This window comes from Penicillium oxalicum, chromosome II (genome assembly GCF_001723175.1).
Source record: "Penicillium oxalicum strain HP7-1 chromosome II, whole genome shotgun sequence".
Lineage (NCBI taxonomy): Eukaryota > Fungi > Ascomycota > Eurotiomycetes > Eurotiales > Aspergillaceae > Penicillium > Penicillium oxalicum.
This window is the reverse complement of record NC_064651.1, coordinates 135395-156367: the sequence shown is the minus strand read 5'-3', so window position 1 is coordinate 156367 and position 20973 is coordinate 135395. Positions and strand designations below refer to the sequence as shown.

The following is a 20973-nucleotide window of genomic DNA, read 5'->3' as shown; positions in this document are numbered from 1 at the left end:
AAAAGCAGAGAATTGTTCTGCAAATGGGAGAGAACCTCGTTCGTTCTCAACCGTCAGCCGTGGATGCGATCGGCAGTAAGTCAGCGGTAGATAGCCGGCGGGGCGAACTGAGCACTATTCCACGTGTCAATTGGCTGCTCAGTTCGGACAGCCACTGTTTTCTGTAGCACGCCAAGCCTCGAATGTAACCCCCCATCAAATCAATCGAACTCGACCCTCTTCCCCGAGGACGAATAAGCCCATCATTGGAATGCAAGAAGGCAAATGATGGGGGGAGAGGTGTGAAAAGAAGTAAGCCAGCAAGGTTATGCAAGTGAAATCCTGCAAGGCTCTTGACGTATGCAACTGTGCATGGATGAATACGGTATTTTTCCACTCATGAAAGTACCTCGCGGCATGTCCGACGCGGTCGCCAGTCGGCCCGAAAGTGGTTCATTTTTTTTCCCGTCTTCCACTGGCCGGGCGGGCTTGGCGCGTCTGTCGCGAGTTTCGCAGTGGAAGATTTGGAAACGCCTAAAGTTCTCGAAGGCGTTGAGGCGAGCGGGCGTGGCAGGGGACCAAACCACTGGTGAAAATTGGAAGGAAAAATGGGGTTCCGAGGCATCCCTCAGAACACAAAAACATGCACATATCGCCAATTGCTGACAGCCCACGTATCCGATTGAACGGCCGTAAGAAAATGGAATTGATGAGACTGGACGGGGCGAGGAATTGACGGGCTGCCTCGGCCAATGAGAAGACGGTGGATCTCGCTCCAGACTCCATCGTCGCTTCTTCAGCCAATCATCATGTCATCAATGGGTCAAAGAACGCTGCTGGAATGATTCAAATTTTCGAAATTCTTTTCGATCCTGCAAAAGACTGGAAGGCTGTTTCCGGTATCATCGCCGCCGGGCCCCATTCCGCAGTTCCAAAACGCTCTCCGGAGGGGCAGCAGGCTGGTGGACAAGGATATTGCCACGAGGCGAATTAGCCTGATGGGGAAGCAGTTGGAAATTGGATCCTCCCAGCAAATCTTGTTCACCCGTTCAGTGAATCGGCCCTTCCTTCATTGGGGCGTTTTATCCATGAGCTTTCCAGCCCGGAGTTTAGCCTTCCGGGCTCCGCACGTTGGCGATGAAGATAGACGCAAGGCAACTGCTGGGCTGGGGGACAATGATCGCGCTGCCTCGTGGTGTATAGCATGAATAGTTCCAGTACGGCAGTCCTAGGTGGCGATTCCACAGCGACCACACATCGCGAGGGCAGGTCAGACGTAAAAGCTATGGCCAATGATCGATCTCATTCTCACTCGGAGGTGATACGATGCACGCTTCTCTCGTTCCCTCGATTAAGGAATACCCTCCTGTTCGCGGACATTGGACAATGAACATGGAACAGGCCATTGACCTTGCAGCCCTCCTATGCTGTGCTTTGTTCGCGTGTTCGGGCCCATGACACGAGACCTTGACTCAAACAATAGGTCATCCCGACCATGACCTGGTCGGCCGCTGCATCTTTCGCACAGGCGACCGAGCCGGCTCGCATCATTGCTGCTGATCGTGTTGACTTGCGCTCGAGCCTACTTCGGTACCCTAGTTGGGCGGTCCCATTCGCACAATGTGAATCCGTCCGGAGTTGTCGTTATTTCGAATCTGCCCAGCTGCCGTTGTTCCAGCCGTAAACTCCTATCGCAAATTGCACGATCGAATCACAAATTCCCCCCATCTTGAGGGATCACCCGAATTCTTCCGTCTCCTCTTCACACGTGTGGTCCGTGAGAACCCAAGTGAGAAAGAAGGTCTCGTTTTTTCTTTCTTTTTCTTTTTCTTTTCTTTTCTTTTTTTTTTTTTTTTGTGAATTGGGTTCCCCGGGGATTACCCCAATTTGGCGATCAGGCGACCTCCGATAAATAGAATAGAAGGGCTGAGATGATGAGGGGGCGCTGGTGTCGCGAGCCTTCGATTCGGTCCCAGTCATCGATAGATGTTGCAGAATGCACCGAATATGATACGTATCGTGGATCATGCTTCCTAGTATCCCCCCTTTAGAAACCCAAAAAAAACTGGCAGTAGTTCCTGTCCCAGTTCCGAGATGTCTTGATTTGTTCGCATAGGCGGCTCGTTGGCGACGCCCGGGGAGTTTCCTTGTTGAGGGGGTGCGCCCGCCACCGCGCTGCACGGGGCAGGTACAACCCTTTCCAGCCTGTCGGTGATCATCAATTTCGTGTGCATATCACACCAGTGGCGGTCGCACTTGCCGACTGCAACGTCAGAGCCGGTTATTCCCCGCGTTCCCAAGCGAAGGATTATCGCTTCTGGATGGAGCAGCGAATCATACATCTGACCCGATGACCGACGACGACCTCTCTGGATCCCCCGAGTGTCGTGAAGCAATGAGCCTGGCGCTTGACCGGGCTTATTGCTGACGTGAACCTGAGACGCGCGACTGCGACGGAGTCCGCTGTTGCAAGGTTCATGCGAAGAGAACCCAAAAAGGTTCACGACCAGCTGTGCCTGGTCGTTCGCGCACCCCCTCCTTGGTCGGTCGCAATCTGCGGAGCCATCTCCAGTTGTGTACTCCAGCGCAGCGACGATCACTGTCCCAGTTCTTCCGCCGCCCCTGCGCGAGCCGGCGATATCCCACTGGCCCTGGTCATGGACGGCGCGTGAGCACATCGATGCGAAGGGCCTCTCCGCATTTGCGGTGGGTAATAGCGGCGAGGGTGGCGGGCTGGCGGCATTCCCCATGATCGCGCGACCCTCTCTCAACTTGATAAAGATCAATCATCTCGTGATGCCATATGGACCATGTTTGCCACGAGCCAACGCTGACCCGCTGTCCATGTACCATGTCGTGCAGATGAAGCCATCGCCCCTTTGTTCACCTTCCAGTAGTAGGAGTAGTAGGCTCATTCTCTCGAGTGTACCTGGCGGTACACTGAGCCTCTGTAGTGGCTGGACACTGTGTCCAGCGTGACTGCCGCATGGGGCACTGGTCAGCGCAAACTCTGTGAGTCTGTGGTATCCGGGGTAATTATTCTCTCGTAAGAGGACGGTCGCGAAGAGCGGCCAGCGGTGGTCCAGTGGAGTTGCTGGCGCTGCCAAGCCGCCTTTAATGAAGATAAGGCCGATGTGAATTGTCGAAGGTATTGGTCATCGTGAAGGAGGACTCCCCGAGTCGGAGGGTAAAGTCCCGAAACTTCAGGTGTCGACCGAGTGACTCGGCATCACGTTCAGCACGAGCAGGACACACTTTCGAGGAAGGCGAAATCTCTCCAAGAAGGACCACGCAGGAAGGCCGGGGATCAGCCATGCATAAATAACCAGGACAAGAGGACGAGAATTGGTCGACTCGCAAGCCCCCCAAAAAGAGGTCCCAAGAAACTCCTATCGCTCCGACCTCGCACCCTCTCCACCAACGAGAGCGCCGGGAATCTTCAAACGCCGCCATCATTGTCTGGCTATCAGTCTTGGTCAGTCTGGGCAACGTTGACCGACCGTCTCGTTGCCCACTTAGGTTGCCTCGCTATCTACGAAAGGAGCAAATCCGACGCCCTTGGCTGGGTTGGCGCCCAGCCATGATCCATGGCCCCCCACGAGACTTTGCGAGAAAAAGAGGGGAAATGTGACATGAAGAAGCGGCCTGAGAGAATCGGCGCTCTTGGAAAGTGGCTTAAAGGGGAGAAAGTGTGAATTGAGCATGTCCAGGGCAGTAGGTCCCCAAGGATTGGCTGATGGAGTGAGTCTAAGAGACGCCACTTGAGCTAGGTGTCAGAACTATCGCCAGGAACGGGGGATGTTGATGAGGCGCTCCGTTGGAAAGTATGAAGCAACCTAACCCGCCGAGGAAGAAATGGCACCTTGTGGTTTCGGAGTTCCAACGGAGGAGGACGGGGTACAAAGGTGCCTGACAATGAAAGTCAGGTTGGAATATCCTACGGTTCTGGAGCTCAGGTTGGGAAGGCTTCGCAAAACTTGACTACAACGCATGACTGGCGGAAAATAAACATTCGATTAGAGTTGTCCATCGGTCTCTTGGCAAGATGATCGCTCAGACGCAGCTCGTATGCGGTGGTCGGACACCTGCCTTTCCAAAGTCTGAATTGGGGGGAGGCAACAGGCAATGCAAAGAGGACACCCAACAAGGCTGTACGACATTGGCATTCTACCGGATCTTACTCGTGTCACCTCGTGTGTGATTGAGGGAGCGGACTCACGTCGACCATCTAAGGAACCCGGTTCCTGAATGACACATCAAATGGATCGACAAACGATGCACTGTACTGAGGGCCGAAATCGCAGGGTGAATCAAGCTGCCTCTGCAATTTTAATCAAAACGTATAGCAATGCGATACTACTCGAGTATGACTCTCGCCAAGTCCTTTCGGTGAATAGACAATATGGCGACATTGTCGACCAGTGAGCATTCGCATAGTGGGCCACTAGACTGCGGACGTTGTCCGTCGAGAAATTGACGGTCTTGCCTTGCCGCCCGGGTCAAATCTGGCCATTTCACGCTGTGAGTCAACTCCATACTCTACCTCAAGTCAGTACCTGTGGATTTGACCTCCATTGAGATACCTCGATGAACTACCTAGGAACCCTCCTCCAGGCTGATGCAATCAATGTACCTAAAGTATCGCGTACCTAGATAACTGATAGGATCAGCCCCCTCGGTTGAATCAATTTGATTGCCCGTCGTTGGAGCCTGGGACAAACTTCATTCCCACTCAGCTTTCATTGTAATCAGTATCAGACATGACTATGAGTTATGTCCGTCTAGATCTAAGAAGGTCATACGATGATGCTGGGTAGTGAATCCTCGGGTACAGCAACAACTAAACATCCCGGTTCAAGCCCCCAGTATGTAACACTATGCCGAGTCCAGACATGTATATATTAATTATCAAACATTCTGGACCTGCACCGTTCCGCCCCCGACGAATTTCATCTGGTCCCGGTGACCTGGAAGTACACATCGAGGAATACATCAATCACTACATACCCAGTAACCTATCCAGTCTCCAATGGGATACGCACTCTCGGATCATCAACTCACTAAGCAGCCGGTAGGTTCTCACGTCGTAATCTGTGTACTTACCAGGCTACCTTCACCGCTGCACTTTGTGACATAGACAACGCGTTCTCTAATCCACCTCTCTCTCGCGAATGATCGCCCGAACACCCAGCGGGGCCATGATTCCTCCCTAAAAAATCATTCATGATTCTCAATTAGTACAATTGATTTATCACTCCGACGAGATTCGCACGTCTCCAGGACTGAGAAGACTGCAGATATGACTCACCGACGTCAACTTGAATTTGTAGCTTGGATCGACCGTCCATTCGATCCGCCGCAACATCTCAAAAAGCAGGATCTTCATCTGAAGCACCGCAAAGCCCTGCCCAAGACACCTTCGCGAGTGTGCATTGAATGCAATAAAGTGGCACTGGGTTGTCTTGATGCGTAGTGCATTCTGAATAATTTTCACGTCCTTGCCCCATCGATCAGGGTTGAATTCCCTCGCGTCCAATCCCCAGATACTAGGGTCGGTATGGACGCCAAAGGCATTCCAGCCCACCCAGGTCCGATTCGGGATACAGATCTTGCCACCCAATACGGCCGAAGAGGTAGTCACTCGATTGATTAATTGGGAGACGGGGGGATAGAGACGGAGCAGCTCCAGAATGACGGCGAATAAGTACGGGAGGGAATTGACGAGTTCTGTGGACGGATCCGTCTGGCCTGTGGCAAGGATTTCTGCGCGGAGTCTTTGCTGGACAGTCTGGTTCTGGCCAAGAACCCAAAAGGTCGAGTTGAGAAGTTGTTGGGCATTTTCATGGGCTGTAAGGAACGTGACTTTGAGATTGGAGCGGTACTGTTCTTCCGTGATTCGACCTTCCTTGAGAGCGCGGTCAAGATAGTCGATGACTTGTTCGCCATCGGCGGTCTCGCCATATCCGGGTCGGCTTCGTACCGTATGATTTAGCAAGTCACTGAACTCTTGCATGATTTGAAATGCGGCTTTGCGCTGGGGGAAGATCATTGTATAGCGGTCGAGGTCGGGGAAGTTGAAGAAGAGAGGCTGGAAGAGTGTCTTCTTGATAATACTCTGGAGCTCCTCCAGACGTTGACCCGGATGTTCGAGAGCCTGATCGCGCAGTGTCAACATTGACCCAGTAAGTCGCTTGTCTGCATAATTAACCCAAAGGCAAAAGAGAGAGAGAGAGAGAAACCCAAGACTCAGGGAACTTGGACACGGTACCTTGAGATCAAGATTCAGGAAACTGATACCCATACAACTGATAGCCCAGCGCTGAATGATCGGATTCACCAGCACACCCACCGTCTTTCCCAGCACCTTCTGCTCCTCCAAAAGAATATCCACAAACGTCCGAGACTTCTCCAGCAGAGGTCTCGAGTCTGTAATTCGTCGCTGTAGGCCAGGTTTCATGATAGACGTATACAGCCGCCAAGTATCCCCATGACTGTTGATAATATTGTCTCCTACCAACGACGCAATGACACTCCATGGGATCTTTTTTTGGCTTCCAGCCTTGGCGTATACATCTTCATGTCGAAACATATCAATCAGAAACGACGACCGCGTGGCAAGTACGTTCCATCGCCCGGCGAACCAAATCTTCACCGCGCCATGTCTTTCCAGGGGTTCTCGAAGCCAGCAATCATAGATTTCATCTTGGCCCATGTCACTCCAAAGACCAAGCAAGGAGATGTAGATGGGAACTGTGGGGATGTTCTGTGGCATCGAGCTGGGAACGCGGGTATACCAGTACAAACCACCAAGACTGGCAATCATCAAGGCAAGGATGCTGCGCACCCAATTGATGTCTGGCAGATATTGGAACATGTTGCGATCAAATGCTGAAGCTTCAAGTCAAGTGTGAGTAGATCACTTTTGCCGTATTCCTTGACTTTGGAAAAAAAAAGAAGAGAAAAGATAAAAAAAAGGAGAAAAAAATACAAGTCTCTATTTCGTTCGATATGTCGCAGGCCGAACTGATCTTGCTCGATTTCCCACTCCGACGTTTTCTATGACCTCCTAGAATGAGGGATGGGCTCAGGATTTTCCATGCCCGGTTCGCCTGGCGGGCTCTGCTCGCGATTTTGAACAAAATCGTCATCCTGGTCACGTCCTTCAGCTGCGTCCACTGGAAAACTGCTTTCTCGGCCCTTAGAGTTACATTGCTGACTATTGTCACCGGGAGTCACGGAATAATCTTCTTCAAATCGACAAGAAGGCAGGTGCCAGCCATACGGTGCGTGTGAAGCCGAGGCGGCGATTGCCCAAGTACGTAGCACCGGATTTGCTTTTGTGTAACGGTGATGTTAGCACTGAAGACGTTGGGTGCAATTCCTTCTTTCCTTTTGAGTTGAACCTGGGGAGTTCACGGCCGGACAGCTGGCCAGACCAGTCGTTTCCAGTCTCTGACTGATGTCTCGCCGATGTGGGCACTTCCAATATCGAATTTCAGGTTCAACGGTGTTAAGAGGGTGTCGCTGTAGAGACGAATACCATTGGACATGGAGATGGAAAGTCGTCTCTATCTACTTTTGAGTCATATGGATCTGCTGGATTTATCCCGAGAACACGATCCTGGTGATCGTATGCCTATCCTGCGTTTGCATGCTAGCAGATCTCATTGCGAACTTGAGGTTGCCCAGTGTCACATCCCCCCTCGGTCTCGATAAGTCTCAGATTAGTCCCTCATGCGTCTTCTCTTCACAGTGAATACAAAGTGGCAGTTGCTCATGCCAGAGTCGCCCGTTTCTTTTTTTTTTGTCTCTCTCTCTTGCTCTCTCCTGTGAATCTCTCTTGGCATTTGCCTGATCTAGTCCGGTACCATCCTAGCAGAATAAACGGCGTTCTGAAACCTGTTCAGGTTATTGGTCGAATCAAAAGTCTCTGTCGGAGTGATAAATTAAGTCAGTCGGTAGATATTGAATGGTTACGAGAGGTTGACAAGGGTGCCATCACTGGCGACCTGTTGTCAAGTTAGATCTAAATCGTTCAATCAGGAGATCAACTCCTAGTGTATTGAATGTCCCAATTCAAGGGCCCCATTTCACTATGCGGCCAAGAGCACGATCCTCTCGACCATCTCCCTTGGAGTCTCATCAGGATATACGCTTGGGCATAGACCCATTCCATCGGGAAGGTGAATGTGCAGTCGCGACGTTGGTCTCATAAAATGCGTTCAGTAAAGTAGGATACATGTCGCAAGCAAAAAAAAGGCCGTCACTGCAAAGAAAAAGGGCCAAAAGAGGTTTGGAAGACGCTCTGAAGCCCTGGAAGTCATCGGCCTGTCTCGCCGTCTGCCTAGCCCCTGACCTTTTCCATTCCATATGACACTTCCAGTCCCCGACGCGCCCTCATCACAGTCGGTCTATCTTCACCTTGAACTCCCATCTCCGTCTTATTCACATTCCCCATGGCTTTTGCCGGGGGGCCATTCTGGGTATTGGCAAAGGGAAAGCGAGTCTCCAAAAGGATCGATGAAAGAAACGCGCATGTACCGTCACAGCTCCAGGCCACCTCCTTAAACGGTGTACTTGGCCTTGGCACGGGTACTGCCACTGTGTGCGCTGTCGGTGTGACCGGAGAATTCGACCACGTCGGCTTCCTTCAGACGGAGGACATCCTTGAACCGCCGACCGATCGCCTCCAAGATATCCTTGCCCTGCGCAGGCGTGCGAGTGGCCTTATCACCGGGAATGCTCTTGCCCACGGTGCGAGTCCACAGACCAATACGGTAAAAGCCCTTGCGCACATTCACAACAACTCCCATGACCTCGTTGTCGCCATCGCCCTCGAGGGTCTCGCCGATGGCTGCCAGCTGGGCGTGCAGCCACAGGTCGTCGATGGGAACAGATCGCTTGTCCTTAAACTGATATGACCACTTGCCACCGTGCTTGTTCTGAGGGTCTTCCCACTCGGGCCGAACGCCCTTCTTGAAGAGATGATAGTCGGCCTTGAGGCCCAGCTCGGAGGTCGGTGTGATGTTATTCTGTTGCCAGGCAAACGGATCGGGTTAGTACTGAAAGCAATGAAGTCGGACCATCTTCAATGGCGACGAGCGGCTTGGGGGTTTGGGCAGAGAGAGATGCACATACGTAAATGCCCCAGAATTCTTCCACGGAGCTGAATGTAACAACCTCCTTCAGCAGATCGTTCCAGTTATCGCCCTTGATAAACACAGGAGAAAAAGCATTAGCCTGCGCACGTTTAGTGGATTCAAATTCCCGACGACACATACCTTTCCTGATGGAGGCTTGGTGAACCAAAGAGTCCACTCGTGCATAAGCGGGTGCTTCACGTTGAAGTTCTCGGGGTTGTGGAAAACGGTGACGGGCTCGTCGGTCGAAGCAGCGACCGCGGGCGCGGGGTTCTCCTCGGTCACGGCGTGACCATTCTCTGCGACAGCCGCCATGGTGGGTTGAGGATGTGGAAAGGCGGAAATGGAGAGAAAGGAAAGATTGAAGGGGAGGCGGGAGCCGTTGAAAGCAAAGGCGGCGGAGGGGAAGATTTTCGAGTGCGGAAGGCGCAACAATCGGGCGGACTGGAGCGGGCAAGTGGAGGAGAGATGAGGTGGGACTGATCACCAAGTGAGAGATCAGACTACGACTCGTAGGCAGGCAATAGCTTCTGAGGTGATCTGCTCCAGGCAGGAGATGATAAATTGTGGAGCGTGGGCGTCACAAAGGGATAATTGCCCGCTGTCGAGGTTTTGAAGTTCGAGATGCGGCCATGGCAAAGAAAAAAAAAACCCTGCCTTGCCTCATTGGGTCGGGCCGAATCAACCCTCCCGATTGTCAATACCCTGGCACAAGGCAAAGTTTACTAAAGGGAGTTTGTGATTTTTACAGATTGAAGAGTGGTAGAGCTATTGATATTGTATTTCTGATGATTTCTGACAAAATCAACTTCATGGGCGGCAACTCCTTATTATGATGCCTGGTGACTCGACTGGAAATCAATAAATGCCATTCCGTACAAAAATATGCAGACGGATATGTAGTCCAAGAAATGATGCAACCTCAAACGGCGACCGTGCAATCCCTCTATCGTAAATGCCAGTGGTATCGCAAAAACAAACTGAAAATGAACCAATCGCTCATGCCAGATATAAGGATGATAGGCTGAGAAGCTTTCATCGTGTCAAGCCTCTTCTCTTCATGGCCAATTATTTCTCCCCGCTGTTCATCAAGCTCAAGAAGCAGTTCCAGCCTGGAGAAAATCAAATCAGTGCGCCATTCCTCTTGTGTCAAAGAAGAAGAAAAAAAAATCCAAAGGGAACGAGAATGCTCACCCAAGCTGACGACGTTGACGACCAGAACCCGAAGCTCGAGGGGCACAAATGCGAAGTTAATCCCCTGGACAAAGGGCCACACCATCAGATTGGCCTTGTATGCAGGGCCAAAGGCGTTCTTCCACTTCTCCACTGGATCAGTCCCCTCCATGATCGCCATCGAGGACAAGAAGAAGGATAGCTGGACAGGCGCAAAGACTATCTGATCGCAGCACGCAGCGACGCGGGCGATGGTGGTGGTGGCGGTGCTTCCCAGGACGACATGGCGCTGAAGCACGCCGAACCACTTTGTTGCAACAGGACCGAAGACAGCTGGAGCAGGAATCAGGGGCATTAGCTACCCAGCCTCATTCGATGCCCGGGGGGAAAGACTTGGAAGATTGTACCTCCTCCATAGAGAGCCATGCGCCCAGTGCGTGCAAAGTTGTGCTTCTCGAGGCCTCTCTTATCCACCAGTTGTTGAGCGAGGACATCGCCACTGCCGAACAGCACCTACAGACACCAATTAGATCGGGCGCATTCATTTGTCAAGGAGGCAGGGCGAGTATAGATGCGGGCTCGTACAGCACTGGTGATGCTGGCAGTGAGAATGGGCCTCTTGGCCAACTTGCTCTGGTACCTAAGGTTGGGAAGGGTTCAGTGATTGTCTACCGCGGCAAACCCGCTTGAGTTTCGGAAGATTAGAAGGAAGTCAGTCTCACCAGCGCAGCATCTTTGGCGTATGACCCAGGGGATGTGGAGGGCTGGAGGAGGTACGAAGAAGAGGGTGAGAACCAGGGCAGAACAACGATTGATGAAAGTTGTTTACTCGGATTGGGGCAGGGAGAGGAGAGAGAATACGTCAGACCTGGTCAGAGGCAGACCACACTGATCGAGCTAGGTAGAAGGGGCTCCGATCTCCATCTTTAAATTGCGGAGACAAGTTGCTGGTCCTGAACGGGGGTTCGCTCGGCATGGAAACGCACCCGCCTAGGGCGGCAATGTCCCAAAAAGGATTCAATTTTTGGCCTTGGACCTGGTTCTGGACCGTCGGGCCAGGTTGTTTGGGCCATACCTAGATGAAATTCCGAGCAGAAAGATCGCTGGGCTAAACGATTTCATATCACAGACGGGGGGACAAATATCCACTGGCAGCTGGACGGTCGATACCTGGGAATAGATCGACCGCGACAAGTGACGAGAACTACACTGGAATCTACACTCGTTCACCGTAGGAAGATGGCCACTGAACGCAAATTGACTTGTTCAGAGTAATGGTGATAGAGGGCAACAGGGGAACCCCCCCCCCTGATGTGCTGACTTGAATACCACCAAATGAATGCCGGCGCCCGATAGTGCCACCTGGGACTCAGGACCAACAATGTTGAAATGGATGTATCCGTTTGCCAAGTCCGACTGCAGCGAGACATCTCCAGCGTCGCGTCACCCGACAAGCAATTCAACGGTCAGCTGACTTTGCTTTCCCCCTGTTGAGGTGCCTTGAAGGATGTGCACGTGCCACCTTCCGTCAAGGGTCCCGGTTCCCCGCTGGGCCCTCACTTTGGTGTTCTCAAAATGGAACGCAGGGCTTAGGGCTATCTCTAGGGCTGTCCACCCAGGACGAGTGCTCGCTTAGCCCACCCGAATTTTCGGCCAAACAAGTCCGTCCAGAGCGAATCTCCGACGACCCCCCCCATCGACGACACCCTTTTCGACAACCTCACCTGTCGCTAATACATACAAAATGGCTGACGCTGCTCCCCGTGGACGTGGAGGTTTCGGTTCTCGCGGTGACCGTGGTGGTGACCGTGGCCGTGGTCGCCGTGGTCGTGGCCGTCGTGGCGGCAAGCAGGAGGAGAAGGAGTGGCAGCCCGTTACCAAGCTGGGCCGTCTCGTCAAGGCCGGCAAGATCACCAGCATGGAGCAGATCTACCTGCACTCTCTGCCCGTCAAGGAGTACCAGATTGTGGACTTCTTCCTCCCCAAGCTGAAGGATGAGGTTATGAAGGTACGACAAACTCTCCGCACCCGCAACACCCATGAAAACCACTGCGCATGCGAAAAAAAAATACGAACGCCATTGGAATACGAATTATATCGGTCAATTGTCAATGAGGAAGGAATTGGCTTGGCACAACACGACATGGACAATTCGCGCGACCACCTTGAAAAGCTATGCGCAAATGGAGGAAATTGCAGTCCATGGGGTGAACGATTCAGTGGCTGACATGTTTTCTTTCGCCTCCCTACAGATCAAGCCCGTCCAGAAGCAGACCCGTGCCGGTCAGCGTACCCGCTTCAAGGCCATTGTTCTCATCGGTGACGGTGAGGGCCACATCGGTCTCGGCATCAAGACCTCCAAGGAAGTCGCCACTGCTATCCGTGCCGCTATCACCATTGCCAAGCTGGCTGTCCTTCCCGTCCGCCGCGGTTACTGGGGTACCAACCTCGGTGAGCCTCACTCTCTGCCCGTCAAGCAGTCCGGCAAGTGTGGTTCCGTCGCTGTTCGTGTATGTATCTCCCGATCCGCCCCGCGTCTGAACGATCGTCGACGTGGAAACAAAATGCGTGCAGTTGGCGCATTTCTCCTTTAACCCGTATAAAATTCTGATGGTCTCCCTTTCTAGCTGATCCCCGCTCCCCGCGGTACCGGTCTCGTTGCCTCCCCCGCTGTCAAGCGTCTTCTCCAGCTTGCTGGTGTCCAGGATGCCTACACCTCCTCTTCCGGTTCCACCAAGACCCTCGAGAACACCCTCAAGGCCACCTTCGTCGCCGTCGTCAACACCTACGGCTTCCTCACCCCCAACCTCTGGAAGGAGACTAAGCTCATCCGCAGCCCTCTGGAGGAGTTCGGTGATGTCCTCCGCCAGGGCAAGAAGTACTAGGTTATTGGGAATAATGCTAGCATGATTTAAAGTTCCGAGTCTCATTTTCAATTTCAATCCACCTCACCACGACCGCCACCTTCCACGTCAAAAACAACCTCTGTCCTGGGCTGGCAGGATCAAAATGATAACATAGCGGTGGCTTGCGGGGTCATTCCCGCTTCCTCCCCCTCGGGCTTCGGGTATCCATGGATGTATTTAGCGCGGGGAAAAAAAGGGTTCACTAAAAAATAGCACAGTCAGCCTTTCTCCAGCCGCATCATGCCGCCATCTCGAGTGTTGAGCGCGCGATCTGTAGATGTAGTTGTGTCCCCTGCCTCCATCCTTGGTGCTGATATCACACTCCAGGTGTCTGTTTCCCACCACCACCATAAAACTGCGTGGTGTAATCGCTACCTGTTTTCATAACTTGAGGATATGCAACAGCCCAGAAATACCAAGTCACCACCTAACTTGACATTTTGAGTGATTCCCATTCTGCAGGACGGGAGTAGTTCCTATCTGTCTAAAAAACATCGAATTCCTCCAAGCAGGCATCAGCCCAGGAAGCCTGATGTATACCTCTACTCTTACAAGGACGGGACGGGACAAGTCCAACCTTAGGATGGATCCCAATCAGAGCTCTTCATGACGTGACAGAATATAACAAACTTCAAGAACTCCGTGTATTTGAGATCGTTCTATGGTGACCTCCAATTAGAAAATAGCAGTTGCAGCTGCCCGGGGACAAGTGCGGGACCCGCCGGCTACGGACAAAAATATATTTTCCCGTTGGAATTCCTCAACAGGCAAGTATTATTATGTAGGGATGGATCTACATCGGGTAGAGATGTTGAGGGACCATCCATACTCACACTGGAGCTGACGGGAGGAGCTACACCCACTGAGATTTTATTCTTTGTGAGGAGGATGAATACAAAATCTTGAACGAGAGCCTTGATAGATTGAAGAACATGGAGGGGATTGAAGCCCTAACCTCAAGAACATCTATAACATACTAAATTTGGTGCCTGGCGGCTGTCTGGACTGTCTTTGAGCCCATTACCTCCGTACTTTACCTACTTACTATTTATGTACATCAGTATACAAAATACATCCTATAGGCTCCAGCTGTGTAGGTTAGCCCCCGTGCAGTGGGGTTGCGATGGAGCTCTACACATCATGTCGTGCTAGTCCCTTGCCATCCGCCACAAGCGCTCGGAGCTGCGGCACTGATGGATCACCTCGTAGCCCACTGGTCTCGTTTTCGGCGCCCCTGGCTGGCTCGAGAGGATCATCCACCGCACGTCATATGCATTTGGTACCGCGTGACGAGTCAGGTCAAGATCACAGTGAGAGGGGGACGACAGCGCACACCTGGGCCAAGTCATCCAAGCAATGCACCCAGTGCCTTCGATCCCATATGGCCACCTTCTTCAATCTGAAAAAGGGCCGCGATGAGCTAACCAACTGTGTGAGGCCGTTGAGGGCAGAAAAGCTCAAAATTTTTCCTTTGGTCTTGGATTGGACAGCTCACTTCGAGATATGGAGACCCTTCCGCATCTGTTCAAGGAACTGCAGTGGGCCTTGCAAAATGGAAGATGAGGAATGGGGATCTTGGAAGAGCAAGTCCCTCAGGAAAGGGAAGAATGATGCATTACTTCGCACTCTATCGAAGCCAGAAGAGTGAAGGGTATTGCGTAAGGATGTCGCATCAAAGAGATTGTGCAACCATCTGCACCTTGATTTTATCAGAGGACGATTATGAATGGGTCTATGAGCACATCTGTCAAAGAAAGTTCCACCGTGAGCCATGTACCTCAGAGGATCACAAAGTAATCACCGCGCAAGTAGTGAGCGCTTATTGGACATTTCTGATCCATCACGGGGCTCAAGCTGAGCAAGTCACTGAGCCTGAGTCTGCGCACCCTTATATAAAAGCGGCGACAGTGGAGGAAAGAAAGCCCTACTCGGCAGAAGAAATTTGGTACGTAGACTTGAGTAACCAAGAAATACCTGAGCTGACTTTTCCTATCGGTTCCTACATGTGTAACATCAATTTCTTAGATTGAACTACACGAGATCAATTTACACGGTGTATTATATAGCAACCTCAAGGCCTATCCTAAGCAGTAGTCTCCCCAAGATCCCTTACTAGATTGAATATAAAAAAGATCAGTATGTACGCACATGCATCGAATGCGCTCAATAGACAAGTCTGTGACTTATCTTGTCAATGCATGACTGGGCTGCTCCCGAAACCGTGCAGAATCTTCTGCACTTGATGCCTATGTATATCTGAAAGACGCACACAGCCCATCTGTCTAGATGGTAATATCCATCATTCACAAAGTTCGACCATCTGTATTCTATTCTACCATACTGAAGCTAGTAGGAACCTCACGCCTTAAATAAAAACCGACCCAGTTATAGGTCACAGCGCTATCAAGACTCTGTTTTTGTAGCGGTACCTGATAGCCTCGCCTTCTCGAGGTGTGCAGGTGGCTGGTGTGGATATAGTGAGATAGATGAGGCCCAAAATGACTGTTTCACTAATATTACAGTTGAATCCCTGGTCATGAGGCCCTAGTGCCTCAGATTCCGGGCTGCCAGTCTGCTTCTCAAAAAGGAAGGCACGACCCTCAGTTGGTGGTGGTCGCTCTCAGCCGGCAGTCTACATGACTCTGGGCACACAACGACGATGACTGATTTGGTTCAATTCGACCCCCCCCTCATAATCTCTCTCTCTTTCTCTCTCTCTCTCTCTCTCTCATACACACACACACACACTCAATCGTAGTGTTATCTTCCAGCTCTCGGCACCAAACTCGATTCCCTATTTTAGTAGATTCCATCCAGACCAGGTGGCTCGGCCCACTTCTTCAAGCATCTCAACAAACGTGATCCATCACGATGGAGCAGCGTACAACGCACTGGGATGAAACACTGATGGGTCGAGAGTTCTGGGAGGATGCCACACAACATGAGGAAATGATGAGGCAGCAGCTGGCTACTCGTAGGATATCCAGCCCCTCACTTGCTTCAGACTTCTATCCCTACTTGCATTCATCTCCTCCAATGAATCAAATTGAGCAGATCCGTATGCTAACCTGTCCCCCCAAAGAATCTTCTCGCACTGCCTACCCTCCCTTTCCCAAATTTCACGTCCCCCAAAGCGCCCCGCCCAACATCGATCATGAGCAATCCGTTTCTGCCCAGACACAACGACGTCTCAGTATGTCGGATGTTGGAAAGACAGACTCGCAGCAACCATCTGCCTTCGCAACGGGAATTGCCCGATTCAAGGCTTTCGAGCGGCGTGTTCGATCTCCGTCCCCACGGAAAATGATGGCTTCTTCCATCAATGCCTTGACATCGTGGCGTCTATCTCCCGTCTCGTCCTCTGACCGCCGTCCCCGACGAAGCTCGCCGATCAAGCAGGCTGAGCTACCTCCTCCTCCAGGTCCGAGTGAGGTGGTGCATACGGAGGAAGTCTCGTCTCCCCTTGCAACTTCATCGCCACAGCAGACAATGGCCTTTATGGATGACTTTGCCACTGCCGCAAAGCCCTGGATGGGGTTTCGTGGAGGTGCGGCCTGGGATGTTCTGTCACGGGCGAAGCATTCTCTTGGCTTGGATCTCTACTCGCCACGTCTGTTTGAGGAGGAGGAGGATGACGAATCCCCTTTGAAAATCTGTGAACTGAAGCCACTCCTGGAGTTCCGTCAGCTGCGCTCCCTGAAATTGACCGGCATGTTGCGATCTCGCCAGCGTGATATTTGGCAGGCTGTCTGGCTCATGGTCGAATTGGAGGAGCTAGCCCTGGAAATGGCCCTCGAGCCGGAGATTGTGCACCCGCAATTCGCATCCGAGTGGAAATTGATCGACGAGGACTGGATCCTGAAAAAGGTGGACTTGTACAAGCACGACCCCAGGTTCGCGTACTAGTAAGTTGAATCCATCCGTCTTTCCGAATCCAAAGGATTCCCCCCCCCCCCCCCCCGGTCCGTCCGTGACATGACGAGAGATGGTCTCACCTCGTTTCATCCCGTTGACTTGCTACTAGTGGACAAGCCAAAGACGGCCAGCTGCGAGACGACATCGGATTCGGCGAGTATCTCGACAAGCACTGCATGGAAAAAGCCAACATCCTGGCCATGGCGATGGGCCGCACTCGCCTTCGCCTCACTCTCAAACACCTCACGCTCTCCGGCTTTGTCGTGGATGCGGACCCCTTTTTCGTGTGGTTTGACCCCCGATATTTGTGCAGCATTCAGTTCAAAGGCAAATGCTACGACGCGGGGTTCTGGTTGCCGAAGTGCATGGGCGATGTGGTTGTGTCCTGGCCCAGTCCGGCCGATCTGCAGCCAGTCGCGGTCCCGATGGTGCCCGTCAATGCGTTTAAAGATTTGAAGGTGGAGGACGGTACGAGCCGACCGGCCGAGCCGATGACCTGTCCAGCGCAGGAGTTGGAGGGCCGTGCGCTGTATGACTTTTTCTAGCGATCGAGGACAGCAGAACAATGGAAAAGAGTTCGAAGGATTGAGATCAGGTGGGAGGAGATGGGTCGTTCAGTGAAGGGGAGAGAGGGAGATGGAGATTTTATTTCGAGCTTATGACTTACGGTTAACGATTTACGATTTACGATTTACGAGGATATTCATGGTATGAAGATGGCCATTGGCATTGCGAATTCTGAGCCACCCAACAATTCAAGAAATGACTTGGAACGTGATATCAATTCAGGACGTTGCATGTTTCATAGATTGTAAAAGACAGAGACAGAAGAGGAAAACAAGTTGATCGCTTGGAGGCATGTCATTCGTGGAAAATCACGTTTTCCTTGTGCCGCATTCGCCACGTGACAAAGGACATGATGCGGCGCAGGGAAGAATCGCTGCGAGAATAAAGTTGTAGAAACAGGAGTAACTCAGGATGATGAGAAACAATCACCGTAGTGGAATTCCCGAAAGGTGGTGGTCCTACCACTGACAGTCACATCCCCTCGACGGATCTTCTGCGATTTGGGAAGATCAAGGGAAAGACCCGAAGGGGTGCAAGCTGTTCACCGTGGCAAGTGGACCGTGGGGAAAAAGAGGCCGAATCTCTCTTCGTTCCCACACACGGATACCGTCACCTTAGGCCCCATCTTCGTCTGTGATGCGAATGGCGCCTTCACTAGCGATTCCCGAGGACCAGAATCCGTCCACAGTGAGGGAGCTAGAGACAAGTGTCAGCAGTGATGCGTGGTAGCCGGAGGGGAAAAAAAGCTAGACCCCGAAAATTCAGGTCGCTATAGTGCGCGAGGAGGAGCCATGACATACCTGGTCTGGGCGCTATCCTGGACCAAGACGAGCCAGTAACCCAAGATGCCCTGGGTGAAGATGTCCTGGACGGCGTAGATGACAGTTTCGGCGTCAACGCTGATCTTCATGGCGAGAGAACCAGCGGCAAGGGCACTACATGGTGGGGGAAGAAGACGATGAGTATTCCAATCCGTGTGTAGATTGCGGGTTGACCGGAAGGCCAGACGGGTGGTCGGGGTCACGCCACTTACATGGGGAACAAGGCAAATGCCAGGAAACCAGTCCCGGATAAGGCGCCAAAGAAGCGTCGGACCTTGACATCCCGGTTGCCGGCCGCGCGCTGGGCATAGAACGCACCGTGGTGCAGCATGACCAAGTAGCCCACACAGCTGATGGTCAACCACACCCAGCGTTGTGGGGTATTACCGGCGAACGAGCCCAACAGGCCCGAGCCCAGCATGACAAAGTTGGCGGCAATGGCGGGAATCAAGTTGGCGCCGGGCAGACCGGACACGAGGGCAAAGTTGACCAAGATGAGCGGGGTGGAAATAGCCCAGTTGAGGTAACGCAGCCACAGGACCTGGCGGTAAACATCCTCGGAGGTGTTGGGGACGTGTTTGTGGTGGTGGGTGATGTGGGCATGATTATAAGCGATACCTTGGCCGGTGGCAAGAGCAAGATAGGTGATGAAGGAGAGGGTGGTGACGAGGGATGCAGTGGTATGGAAGACACGGCGAGCCTAGTCGTGGGGCAAGAAGAGAGACCAGTTAACACACGTGGGACTGGCATCTCCAATCTAGCAGGCAAGGTAAACAATCCATCGCGGAGAGCGACGGGAGGGCTGTTGGGCAAGAGCTGACGAAGGAGGATGAGGCTGAAGATCTCCAGTGATGGGAGGACCGGGGAGGGACAGGGAGGCTCTCGAGGTCTAGACTCGAGCAGACAGAGGGGAAAGGCTGTGGATCACGGGATCCACCCGTCTCCCGCTCGAGGTGATCTGGGCCTGTCACGTGATGTGTTTTTCTATGAGGTCACTTACCAGTGGGGCCCGGGCGGCCAGAGCGAAGAAGACCAGGGAGGAGATGCCCATCAAAACGGTCACGACCCTATTCCAGACAGCGAGTTAATGAGAGTCAAGAACGATGATGCGGAGATGCGAAAGGAGAGATGATTGCCAAAAGAAATCCAGAAGATCCGGCGAGGAAAGGGGAGAGCGCACGTACCACAGAGTCCGCTTGCCCGTGTCATGATGATCCAGAAAGATGGGGAGATTCGGGATCACCGTGGGAATGGGAGCCACCGAAGTGGGTGTAGTCAACGGCAGGGAGGCCGTAGCCTTGACAAAGGCGTCCAGGTTGTCCGGTACAATCATGGTGTCGATGAGGTCGGAGGGAGTGATCAATGGGGGTGGATGGTGGTGGGCGTTGGAGAAGTCACGAGGAGAAAAGGAAAGAAACGGCTGGTCGACCGGTCTTTTTATGAGGAATGGAGAGGCAGGTGACTGGGTCCAGAAGAAGAAGAATGGGGAGAGGAAGGGAAGAGAAAGGGGGGGGGGGGGAGGGGAGAGGTGGTTGGCCAGGAATCCGGATTTGTTGGTCGAGACAAAACGAGAGGATAGAACAGGAAAGCGACGGCACGTCTACCACGGAGATGATCAATGAGATTATGTGATTGAGCGTGTACGACCGAGAGAGACGAAGAATCGCTGACGAGAATAAATGGACGAGTCGTATGGAATCGTGACTGGAGCCTGCGAATGACACACTGTCGTCATCCCGCCACAGGAGAACAAGAAATCGAGACCACCGCCGGTCTCGCCCAGCTGGGCGGGGAGGAGCAGACACCATCACCAACCAAAACAGAGGAAACAAAAGGTGGTACGGCGGCAATGATCGACAGAGCTGGAGTGTGGGGTGTAGACGACAGTGGGACACGTCAGACGCGCCATGTCGGTCTCTTCATGGTACACAGTCACACGGGTTCCAGAGGCAGTTGAACTAGTAGATTGATTATTCTTATATTAGGAGTTACATATACATGATGAAAGTACATCCGGCACGCAAACACTGCCCTAATCTCCTTAAAGAATAATCCCTGGTCATCATGCTGTGGCTCACCCCCCGGACCAAGAGCAGGGGACGATCATGATCGATAAGACGCTCGAATGCGGAGTCGATGATGATCGACGAGAGGTTCCGTGCTCGGGCTGAACCACACAAGGCCGGGGGACCAAAGTCAAAGTCAGTCACGCTACAGGTTCCCAGTCGTACTGTCTGGGGTATCTTTTGCTCGAGAGGGAAATGGCCGATGAAGGTCCGGTAGGAGATCTATAGTTCATAATAGTACAAAAAAAGTTCAAAGCAATGGACTGCTGTACAAATGGAGAGAAGAGAAGATCACAGAAGGTATTGGGGGGGAAGGCGAGCCAAGGCGGTAGTAGCTGAGGGGATGACTCGCGTCGCATGTCATGGCCGTTCCCGTTCCGCACGCTCCTGACGAGCCGCTGCCTCG

General features: G+C 52.5%; 7 protein-coding genes across 7 annotated transcripts; 3 read left to right on the top strand and 4 right to left on the bottom strand.

Annotated features, from left to right (window-relative positions):
• Window positions 1–2012: 2012 nt before the first annotated feature.
• On the bottom strand, window positions 2013–2729 carry POX_b01987 (uncharacterized protein; the record flags this gene model as incomplete). Its single annotated transcript, XM_050110909.1, has 1 exon — window positions 2013–2729. The coding sequence occupies one exon, from the start codon at window positions 2727–2729 to the stop codon at window positions 2013–2015; it is 717 nt and encodes a 238-aa protein (XP_049971255.1).
• Window positions 2730–5230: 2501 nt separating this feature from the next.
• On the bottom strand, window positions 5231–6853 carry POX_b01986 (Cytochrome monooxygenase xanG; the record flags this gene model as incomplete). The annotated part of the gene is made up of 1 exon (XM_050110908.1): window positions 5231–6853. The coding sequence occupies one exon, from the start codon at window positions 6851–6853 to the stop codon at window positions 5231–5233; it is 1623 nt and encodes a 540-aa protein (XP_049971254.1).
• A 1690-nt stretch (window positions 6854–8543) lies between these two features.
• POX_b01985 (Eukaryotic translation initiation factor 4E-1) lies at window positions 8544–11025 on the bottom strand (the record flags this gene model as incomplete). Its single annotated transcript, XM_050110907.1, has 7 exons — window positions 8544–9011; window positions 9118–9219; window positions 9261–9598; window positions 10314–10625; window positions 10700–10805; window positions 10878–10932; window positions 11015–11025. The coding sequence occupies 7 exons, from the start codon at window positions 11023–11025 to the stop codon at window positions 8544–8546; spliced, it is 1392 nt and encodes a 463-aa protein (XP_049971253.1).
• Window positions 11026–12036: 1011 nt separating this feature from the next.
• Window positions 12037–13177, top strand: POX_b01984 (40S ribosomal protein S2; the record flags this gene model as incomplete). The annotated part of the gene is made up of 3 exons (XM_050110906.1): window positions 12037–12300; window positions 12413–12802; window positions 12920–13177. The coding sequence occupies 3 exons, from the start codon at window positions 12037–12039 to the stop codon at window positions 13175–13177; spliced, it is 912 nt and encodes a 303-aa protein (XP_049971252.1).
• A 1402-nt stretch (window positions 13178–14579) lies between these two features.
• On the top strand, window positions 14580–14846 carry POX_b01983 (uncharacterized protein; the record flags this gene model as incomplete). Its single annotated transcript, XM_050110905.1, has 1 exon — window positions 14580–14846. The coding sequence occupies one exon, from the start codon at window positions 14580–14582 to the stop codon at window positions 14844–14846; it is 267 nt and encodes an 88-aa protein (XP_049971251.1).
• Window positions 14847–16069: 1223 nt separating this feature from the next.
• Window positions 16070–17658, top strand: POX_b01982 (uncharacterized protein; the record flags this gene model as incomplete). Its single annotated transcript, XM_050110904.1, has 2 exons — window positions 16070–17091; window positions 17223–17658. 2 exons carry the CDS (start codon window positions 16070–16072, stop codon window positions 17656–17658), a joined length of 1458 nt encoding a protein of 485 aa, XP_049971250.1.
• A 636-nt stretch (window positions 17659–18294) lies between these two features.
• POX_b01981 (uncharacterized protein) lies at window positions 18295–19834 on the bottom strand (the record flags this gene model as incomplete). Its single annotated transcript, XM_050110903.1, has 5 exons — window positions 18295–18376; window positions 18481–18615; window positions 18714–19201; window positions 19502–19568; window positions 19686–19834. 5 exons carry the CDS (start codon window positions 19832–19834, stop codon window positions 18295–18297), a joined length of 921 nt encoding a protein of 306 aa, XP_049971249.1.
• Window positions 19835–20973: the final 1139 nt, after the last annotated feature.